At 38.8% G+C, this 10,740-nt stretch overlaps 1 protein-coding gene across 1 annotated transcript; it reads right to left on the reverse strand.

Moving 5' to 3' along the window:
• Window positions 1-245: 245 nt before the first annotated feature.
• Window positions 246-10,539, reverse strand: LOC143984333 (gastricsin-like). The gene is made up of 9 exons (XM_077484572.1): window positions 10,456-10,539; window positions 6,140-6,275; window positions 4,823-4,940; window positions 2,465-2,583; window positions 2,050-2,249; window positions 1,837-1,959; window positions 1,196-1,343; window positions 673-771; window positions 246-577 (listed from the first exon to the last, which is right to left on the reverse strand). Exons 1-9 carry the CDS (start codon window positions 10,509-10,511, stop codon window positions 422-424), a joined length of 1,155 nt encoding a protein of 384 aa, XP_077340698.1. The 5' UTR covers window positions 10,512-10,539; the 3' UTR covers window positions 246-421.
• Window positions 10,540-10,740: the final 201 nt, after the last annotated feature.

Consider the following 10,740-nt stretch of genomic DNA (forward strand, 5'->3'; position numbering starts at 1 on the left):
GAAACAACTGAAATTCAATGAATGAAAGTGAAAGGACAGAGACAGTATGGCTGGGGAAGAAAGTTCTAGATGATGCTTGATTTCCTGAAGCCAGGAAATTAAGTGGGCTCCATATGACTTGCTGCAGTTATTCATAAATATTCAAGTCTAAAAACACATACCCTTGCTGCCCCCTTGTTAGACATATTCTTATACTACATTTGTAGATGCTATATACTCTCAAGGCAAACAGAACATCAGACACATTTTACTGAATACATAATTTATTTTATTATCAGCTGCAAAGCTTCAGACTTTCAGAATTAAATTTTTTTAAACTTCCTAAATAAAAATCGAATGAACATGGAAGATAGGTATTTGTACTGCAATGTATATGGAAGCACTGCAGAAATCAGGCATTATGTAAGTAGTAAAGTAGTATCTATGCAGCAGCAGCAAAGCCAACTTGGTTGTTTCCCAGATCATAGACGGAATAGTATTGCCGGAGGAAGACATCACCCAGGATCCAGAGAGGCTGTCCATTCTGGGAAGGCAGGTAAGTAGGCATGATGCCAATGGTGCAGTAGCCACTGTTTTGCTAAAGGATACAAAAATATATATTTTTCAGCAATATTATACATTGGTATTTCATGGCAGCATTATATAGTATGCTATTACTAATACGTGATGTACCTGAAGTACATAGGCAGAGGGTGGAAGTGGGAAAGAAACTCCACTTATGGTAAAACTGATGGTGGGAAGACTCTGGATGTTGCTACAGCTGACAGCATACTGTGATAAAAAAAACACAATCATTTTAGTTATTGAAACAAGCCACCCTAGCAGTAGGTCCTGACTTGGAGTGACACAATAAGGCAAGGAACAAGTTTTTGCTGGTCCAATACTCCAAAGCATGAAGTAATTCACACTCAAAAATGCCTAACTGGTCTTTATTAAAATGGCATAATATGTTATATGCTGGTCATACAGAAATCATGATGGATTTCACACTATACTTCTTTGGTCATAGAATCATTTGGTTTTACAACTAAGCATGTATAGGCATTTTTACTTATTTAGGCATGTTAGAAAAGTTAATGCTAGGGGACAGCCAATAAAAACAAAGCCTGAAACATACAAAAGCTAGTGCCAAGGTAGGATCTTGGAATAATGTGTCAATAGAAGTCTCAGACAATTTTAGTCTTTTTTATCTTACCTGTCCATTCTGATCTTGTTGAGCACCAATGGACTGCATGAGGGAGGAGAAGACTGATTGAGGAGCGGTCAACAGAGAAGTACCAGTATCCACAATACCCTGACATCCTTGGCTACACCATCCAGTAGCTTGTCCGTTAACTGAGAATCTGAAATTATATATGCATGTTTGTATATAATCATCACTTACATCTACCATAACCACATTCCTAAAGCAGAACTTTTGATAATAATACCTAAAGATTTAATGCTGCTTATTTTTAAATCAGTCACCAGGTAATGACTGCAACAATGTTTTTCTCTACAACAGAATTCCTATTAAGAGCAAGATTATTCAGTTTTCTCTATCAAATACTTATTTTCCAAATTACTTTACAGATCAATAATAAAAAGATCCAAAATAATTAGAACTTTTTGGAAAAATCGCTGCATATACTGTAGGTAACTTCTGTGCCAATCACTGTTCTTATATTGTTACCCATATATAACATCAGTGTTTCCTGAAACTTTTCTACAATCTAAAATGTATTCAAATTACGTAAGTGTGCTCTTTTAATAATTTGAGAATTGCCAATTACTATGGATATGACAGCCTGATTTGATTTTCTATATTATAAATATTAACATATGAATTTTAAATACCCTTGGATTCCAATTTGCCAGTATGTTTCAGAAGTCACGGGAGTCCAATAAATTTGTCCAGAGTAGTAGTTTTGGTCAACACCACCAAAAGCAACTTCACCGCCATTCTGTGAATTCTGTTGCCTGTAAAGCACATATGCAAAATTATGCCAAATAACAAAAATCTTGTAGGAAACAGAATAATGTAAACCAATATAACAAAAATAAACTCACCCACTAAGGTAGAATCCAAAAAGAGGCTGGTTGATGAGATTCTGTTGAATCATGCCTTGCATCACAGTGGTAGCCCCACCCTCAGCAATAGATGGGTAGGCCAGACCCAAAATACCATCAAACTGAGCATAGACAAAGTTGGTTCCAGGCTCAGTCACGCTCAAGCCAAATTCTTGCTGGGAAATAGCTATATTCTGGATCTGTATACATTTAGAAAGAGATTTAGCATTAGCATTACGTGCAGTAAAAGTTGTTGTTAGTTCATAATAATTACACTCTTAAAAAATGAATATATGTGGGTAATCTAGTCAAGAAAAAAAATAATTTTCACATTATATTCTGGATTAAACCAGTAGCTTAAACCAGTAGCTTAAATGTCTATATTATCTGAATTATTTTTTCAAAATACACATACCTGAACAGTGTCATATCCAAGGATTCCAGTCAGACTGCCAGTGCCGTACTGCAGAGAGAACTGCTGCTGGTTTGAGGAATAGGTGGAAGACTGGCTGGGGTTAAACAGAGGATGATTGGCTAGAGGGGAAAAAATATGTATTAAATATGATAGTTATGTAAACTGTATTGTGAGGATTAAAATTAATATACTAACCGGTCAGTAATTTATATAAGCCATTCTACTCACCAGGCAAATAGCTACATACACAGTTCAAATACATATATTATTATACACATATTTACTGTTTAACCTACCACAGGATTTGCAATTTTTAATTAAAGTGTGTAAACCCTAAAAATGTTCTCATCTTATCTTATTTGCTCAATTTTGTTATGCTAGTTTTAGAGGTGAAAAAAAGGGAATAAAACTAGGAATACCTTACTGGTAGTACCTGGTATGCTGCAATATACTACATTTTTACTCTTGGGAGTTAATTCATGGGCCAGCTACCTGCTCATCGGACAGAAGTGATGTTAATTAATTGAACATGGATAAAAAAGTGTGTCCTCTGCCTAATTGTGCAGTGTGACTAAAGCCTAGTACACACTATTGTTTTTTTTTCATTCAACCCAGCAGGCTGAATGAAAATAAACTAAAGAGCTTGGGAGGACCCGCTGTATTAACTATCCGATGTTAGTACAGCGATCTCCCCTGCTGTACTATTGTGTTCGCCCAGAACACACCCCAAGCCTTGATCAGATGCCAATCGGCAGACCTTTTTCCATCGTGCCTCTTTGACAGAAGCCGGCTGAACACCGTACACATGGGCCAAATGTTGGCCGGTTTCTATTGAACCTGCCGATGCCGCCCAAATTTGGCCTGTCTGTATGGCCTTTATTGCGGGCCATGCATTATGCAATTTTCTTTCCTTCCACTATGGGTGGAAAGAAAGAATAGTGCTTGATTCCCCCATTAGCATAGTAAGTGTTGATGGGGGAATCCCTCCGCCCATGGGAATTGAATAAGTGACAAATATAATAATAATATCTAAATCAGTGTCATTGATGGAAGTCAGCATTTTCAGAAATGAATGCCATGGGGAAATTCTATAAGTAATACAACTACCCTGCCTATAGAAAATACAAGAGTATTTATTTGCATTTACATTACTGCACAAATCGCAAACATTATTTCTTGGTTGGTTTGGTTGGTGAGGGTTGGTTTTAAGCATCCAGCTTCCTTTACCCTCCTTGACTGAGCTAATTCCTTGTGAACTGATAACTCCCTGTATTCTTCCTGTACTGTTATTAAAGAATCCCAAAACACTCCCCATCCTAGGGTGACAACGCTACTCAGCATGGTTGTCATCCTAGAACTTAAAATGAGTTAATTGTAGGATTACCAGGATAAAATAAAGGAAAAACATTTGAAAAAAAGAAAGCCAAAGCAGCCACCTCATCCAAGTACATTTGGACTGCCATACTATGAATTTTTATTCCTAGGTTTAGATACACTTTAACTTCACCTTTGAAAATAGATCTAATCTCTAACTGCATAAATATGAATCTGATTATTAAAGCTCTATTGGTCTATAAAGTAGATGGGACCACTCAACAGTCTATCTCTTCTCAATTCAAACCTTTACATCCTGAATGCTAGAAAATTCAATCAGGGGTCACAACATATTTATTCAATTCATTTTTATAATTTAAAATAATTCCCTTATTTACAGTTATTATATATAGCCTAAATTGTCTTGCTATCCAAGTTGCCCTTTCTCTGACATTTACAGTATCTACCACATATATGTACTTGAGGGAGTTATTAGTAATATTAGTTTTAATGGGAAGCAATGGTCTGTCTAGATTTTTGCAAACTGTATATGTCTAAACTTAATTCTCTTTGTCCAATACCTACACTAGTCTATGTAGGTTGAGTACAAAAAGACAGTATACAGTGTACAGTATAGTCTTAAAAAATATTGGTTTAGGCTAGGTTCACACTAGTGGGAATTGGATGTGGTTTTCACCGCATCCAATTTGCATGACAGGAGATTGTGACCGGCTGTCTATGGAGTTTGTTCACATATGTCTGTGGAGGCTGTTGAGCAGCTTGCACCAAAGTCTTGTTCGTCTTTGGCTCAGTTTCAGGGCCAAATTCAGAGAACAGGGATGCACTGGAACCCTGCCGTGGGCCGCATCCCTCTTAGATGTGAACCCAGCCTCAATGTTAGTGGTTATAATGCGCTTTGAACCACAAAAATAATATCTAGTAAATAATGTGTTTTGTGATTTACCTACAAAAAAAGATGTCATAAACATGAGATTTGCTAATTAATAAGGTCATATAAAATGGTTCACGGTGTCATTTACTTACTGCAGGCCTGGCTTTGACAGTAGGTTGAGGCTACCCACAGATTGGAGGACCCAGTGTCAAACAGAACAAGGAAGTTCTGAGGAGGAGTTCCAATACTGATCTCACCATAGTAAGACATCTACAGAGAAAGAAATTAATTACTCAAACCCATGTGTTTTCTAAGCTAGGTTTAGTGATACAGTAAATACACCCTCCAGACTAATGCATAGAACCTATGTTATTTTTCTGAAGCATTGTACAGAGAATTAAATGTCCATATATAGTTTCTGTGTGCATTACAAAATTAAAACACCAAAGTATATTCTGTAATATTTTAAATCTCATCAAAAGATAGAAGGATTGGCTGTTTGATTACCATGGACATGGAGGGTATAACCACTCATGCCGGCAATTTTTTACCATGCGTAATTAACCAAGGAAAGAACATGCGATTCCTAGGCAAAAGAGAAGTAGCCATCAGCCCATGTAGAGAATTACTGTGAGGAAGCCTAAATTTTTTTCATGATTATGTGGTGTCCAAATTAAAACAGAAATACCACTACAACTTTTTGGTAGGCTATGGAAGGGTAAATCCTAAGACTATAGGCTATACCCTTCTTGGAGCATATATCAACTTTTCTGTCTTGATGAGACAACAGAATATTATCTTTGAGAGCGGTCACTTAATTGGCGACCTATTATGGGATTTCCCCATAATAGCTCGCCACACAACTCCTACTGATAACTGTCAGATTCTGCATATCCCCTTGCTCTATGTTATGTTGACAACTACCAATGGGACAGGAAATGGGGGTATATCACCCCAGAAGGGTCAGAGAAAGCAACCAAAAATTAAGGTATGCAAAAAAGTGTAAAAAAGTTTTGTCTAGAGTTCTATCATGTACCCATTTGCACAATTAAAGTGTGTTAACACACAAATGTTCTATTTTTTTGCATTAGGGAAACCCACTTATTTGAATGAGCTGCCTAATGCACCAAAAAAGGTGCATGTACTATTTCTGGCAGTGCACAGAAACACAGCAGTTGCACTGGGCTGCAACACACATCCAAGGCAAGGTACATTGGAGCACTATCAAAGTGAATGGTGCTGCAGTGCACCTTACATTTTAAATCCCTTTAGGAATGCCCCTAAACATTTTATCTATAGTAGGATGCTCTCAGCAATATCGATTTACTTTGAAGATTAAACAATACAAATTTCTAGTGGATCATAAAGATTTGCTTAAAACATTTTAAAAAGCAATAAATAAAAAATATTGCAACCAGGCAATGCATGACAACAGTCACGTGGTGTTACAAGTGTCCACAGATACCTACATCCATGTAGTTTGCCAGAGGCTCAAAAGCAGTGGCAAAATTGTTGTAATACTTTGTAGCTGGATCAACCACTGGAGCTTTGATACCATGATCTCTCATTACTTCCCTCATGGACCTAAACTTCTTCAGGGGGACTCTGCAGAAAAAAAATATTAGACTTTAGCAAAAGGCAAAAGCTGACAGCAAAATTAACTGAATAGGCATATCAAATATTGCTTTAATAAAAATTCTTAGTGGGGTTAACAAATCTCATACAATGATAATGTGGTCTGATGTGGCCCTACACAGTAGTTTGAAGTCACTCAGCGTTCCCATTATTTTCCACAAACAAGTGCAAGTCCTACCCCAAACACATTTCAGGATTGGGAATATTTCTTATACCTAATGTTCTTTGCCATTGTAGATAATGCCAAGGCAGACCAAAAATGCCCCGGTGGAATTCTGTAACCTCTGTGATAGGGATGGCCAAACCATCCACAAAAATGTTTTCATGATAAAGTCAAAATAACATAGGTTTGGGTTTCTTTTTTTTGCTTTTCGACATAAACCTTTTTATTTTTTTTAATGTCCCATGCACTTTAGCATTACAGTGTGAAATGAGGGCAAATGCTTAATGCATATGATCTGCCCAAAAAGGATTAGTTAAATCCTATGTGTTCTTATGGAAAACTGTATGTTTGTGTAGCGGATGACATTTTGGACAAAATGTCATACGCATGTAAATTTAGTTTTTAGGGGTTCTGAGGGTTGGTTAAGGTTGGCCTTAACATCAGTCTGGCCAGGCTGTGTTTGGAAGTTCTGCCTGGTCATGTGAACTGTGAGGTGCACATGACAGGCCAGAACCAGGCCTGGTTGGATGTTTAGGTATCAGCCTTCTCAGAGCCAATCAGTGGGAATGTCAAAGCCCGCTGAGGAGTCTGGGAAGGGGTACTTAAGAGGTGTGGATCACGTGTTAAGGGAGAGGAGTTCGTGAGACCCATGTGGTCTGTTCTGGTTCCAGGACCGGGGTAGCCCCATGAGGGGTCCCGGTCACTGGGTGTTCGACACCCCGCAGCATGTTCCTGTTGGAAGCCCCTCATAGACCTGCCTGGTCTGGGGTAGGGATCCGTCTGTTTCAGAGTCTCGGACCCAGCTAGTCCGAGGCACAGTAACTGAGGGAGGATTCAAGGTGTCCGGCTGTGCTCTTGGCTTGGAGAGGCACCAAAGCTCATGGAAGTGACCGGGAGGACTGTTCAGAGGAGGGCCGGCAAGTGGCATCCTAGGAAGTGCCTGGTTACTGAGTTGGGAAGGACATTGATGAATTCATGCTTTTCCAGTACCATTGAGGAGATGGGAAACATTCCAGGTACTGAGGAAAAGGTTCCTGTTCACCTTTGGTTACAACTTGTACATGTTCATAGGATTGCTTCAAGTTTTGAGTCAACGTGCAGACTGCCATGATCTCTGGCTAGAGATCTGTTCAGCCTTGATGTACCCAGCTGCAAGTGGCTACTCTCTGGGTGGAAATAGAGACTTTGCTAGACCTGCAGTTCAATGTGCCTGAGTTCTTCACCCATGCCCTCTTGTTCCCCCAAGAGACTGTGTTATTGGATGTTACTACTGCAAAATAAAACCTTTGTTAGAGGACTTCATCTGTGTCAGTGTTCAAGTCATTGGGTATCAACCCTGGGAACCCCTAGACGTAGAAGAGCAGGCCGAGAGAAGGTAACTGGTAAGCCCAACAAGCCAAAGCCATCCAACAAGGGTGGTGGCCTCTACATTTATTCATTATTATTAATTTATTATTACAGATGTTTATATAGCGCCATCATAATATGAAGTGCTTTACATACATTCACATCGGTCCCTGCCCATGGAGCTTACAATCTAAGGTCCATAATTCACATTCATACATATACTAGGGCCAATTTAGACAGGAGCCAGTTAACATGCCAGCAAGCCTTAGAAGTGTGGGAGGAAACCGGGGTACCCATAAGAAATCCATGCAAGCACAGGCAGGACATGAAAACTCCAGGCAGGTAGTGCCATGGTTAGGATTCAAACCAACAACCCCAGTGCTGCCAAGCAGAAGTGGCCACTGTGCTGACCTATACTGTTCCTGCAAACTATGCACATGCATGCCAATTGTTTTTAATGTATGTAATGTATGCAGGCAGGTATGGAAGAGGAAGAGTTACTTAGGACATGCAAGAGACCCACGCTATGTGTCTGATGGAGTTCCATTCTGTTACCTGGAGTGAGGTTTGAAATCAAACTAGTATATAATATAGGGAGTTATTAAAATTTGGACTTTTTATGCTACTGATTTTGATTCTGAATCAGTGTTTTCACTATTCACACAACAGAACACTGATTGAAACCATTACTCTTACATTGACACTAACATTATGTTTTGGGTTCAATACATAGTAAATGTACTTACAAATTAAATATTCAATTATTTATTAATTTGCACATGCACATGTATGTTTAGTTTATGGATTTCTGGAAAGCCTAAGCTGGTACTGAAGTTATTTTAAAGGTTTCCTTTTTTATTCTATAATAACATAGGATACTTACCTGCTCTGTACAATGGTTTTGCATAGAGCAGCCCCAATCCTCCTCTTCTGGGTCCCCCACTAGTGGTCTTGGCTCCTCTTCTCCTTGTGCCCCCATAGCAAGCTGCTTGCTATAGAGTCCGTTGTGTAGGCTCATTCCTGAGCCACACTGTGTGCGTCTATTGACACACTCAGTGCAGCTCAGCCCCACCCCCACTCTCTGTTCACGGGATTTGCATTACAGCAACAGGACCCAAATGGCTCCCACTGGTACCAAGCCTCCAGTAGGAGAGGGGAGAAAGAAGCAGTGCTCCTGCAGATGTGCACAGTGCCGTATTGAGATCGGGCACAGCTAAGGGGGACTGGGGTTGCATAGTTAGTCTGGTTGAAAAAAAAGTCCATCTAGATCAACCAATAAAAGGGAAAAAAAACATTTTTACAATCCTATATACACAATTCTATACCCATAGTTGATCCAGAAGAAAAAAATAATACAATAAAGCATTATACAGTTTGCTCCAGCAAGGGGAAAAATCCTTCCTGTTCCCCCAAGAGGCAATTGGATAGTCCCTCGTTCAATTTTACCTATAAATATTTGTATCCAGTTATGGTATGTACATTTAGGCGAAAATCCAAGCCTTTTTAAAAACAATCTACTGAGCTGGCCAGAACCAGCTCTTGAGGTAATCTATTTCACATTTTCACAGCTCTTACTGTGAAGAAGCTTTTCCATACTTGGAGATTAAATCTCTTTTCTTCTAGACATAAAGAGTGCCCCTTGTCCTCTGTGATAACCTCAAAGGGAATAACTCAACACCAAGTTCACTATTGGACCACTTATGTATTTATACATGTTGATCATTTCCCCTCTTAACCTCCTCTTCTCAAGAGAGAATAAACTCAGCTCCTCTAATCTTTCCTCATAGCTGAACTCCTCCATGCCTCTTCTCAGTTTGGTTACCCTTTCTCCAGTTCCGCAATATCCTTTTTGTGAACTGGTGCCCAAAATCGAACTGCATATTCCAGATGAGGTCTTACTAATGATTTGTACAGGGGCAAAATTATATCTCTCTCTGGAGTCTATACCTCTCTTAATACAAGAAAGGATTTTGCTCACTTTGGAAACCACTGCTTGGCGTTGCATGCCATTATTAGGCTTATGATCTACCAGAACACACAGATCCTTCTCCACTATTGATTCCCCCAGTTGTACTCCCCCTAGTATATATGGTGCATGCATATTTTAAGCCCCCAAGTGCGCAACTTTAAATTTTTCAGCATTAAACCTCATTTGCCACATAGTTGCCCAATTAAAAAGTGCACTGAGTTTGGCTTGTAAGTTGGAGACATCCTGTAAAGACGTTATTCCACTGCATAGCTTGGTGTCATCTGCAAACACTGAAATGGTACTTTTAATCCCATCAAGAGCTGACAAAAAATTTATTTTTTTACCTTAATGCAGAGAATGCATTAAGGTAACAAAATGTTTACGTTTACAACCATCTTTATAGCTACTAATATATTGCATTATTATGCAGAAATAATACTTACAAATTGAATTGTTTTACAGATGAAAACAAATTGGCAAATTAGGGTCAAAATATACGGTTAGTTTCTAAAAAGGGAAAACTTAAATGTCTTAAACTAACGTAGCAGTTTAAATACACCCTTTATGTTTCGTTTGGTAATCTAGTTCTCTGGCTAATCAAACAGGGATTCTTAGTGTCACGTATTCCAACACATGTTGAGCTGTAAGTGACGAAATATGAATATACTTACTTAACAATCCCCTCTGAGAGTTGAAGGCAGACGAGAGCAAGAATTAGGAACTTCATTTTGAGTACTGGATTCCACCTGTGTGTGGAGACTGTGGAGATGTAGGTAGGATCCGGACTTATATACCCAGAGAGAGCTTGCTTATCTTATCTACAGAATGTGTTATCATAATGTCAATGTCATTAGGTACTTTGAGAAATAAGAGGCAGCAAATTTGAGGCAACTTTGGACATTCATGGTACGGTAAAGGCTCACATACACAAATGTATAAAAAATCTGCATTTATTA

This window comes from Lithobates pipiens, unplaced genomic scaffold (genome assembly GCF_037356315.1).
Source record: "Lithobates pipiens isolate NorthernLeopardFrog02 unplaced genomic scaffold, aLitPip1_a1.2 Scaffold_16, whole genome shotgun sequence".
Taxonomy (NCBI): Eukaryota; Metazoa; Chordata; class Amphibia; order Anura; family Ranidae; genus Lithobates; species Lithobates pipiens.

Excerpts from the sequence above, each read along its gene's own strand:
- LOC143984333 (XM_077484572.1), bottom strand. The coding sequence starts at position 10,511 with ATGAAGTTCCTAATTCTTGCTCTCGTCTGCCTTCAACTCTCAGAGGGG. Across the intron at positions 6,276-10,455 it reads CTCTCAGAGGGGATTGTTAA|AGTCCCCCTGAAGAAGTTTA; the intron begins GTAAGTATATTC and ends TTTTTTCTGCAG. Across the intron at positions 1,344-1,836 it reads TGGCAAATTGGAATCCAAGG|ATTCTCAGTTAACGGACAAG; the intron begins GTATTTAAAATT and ends ATATAATTTCAG.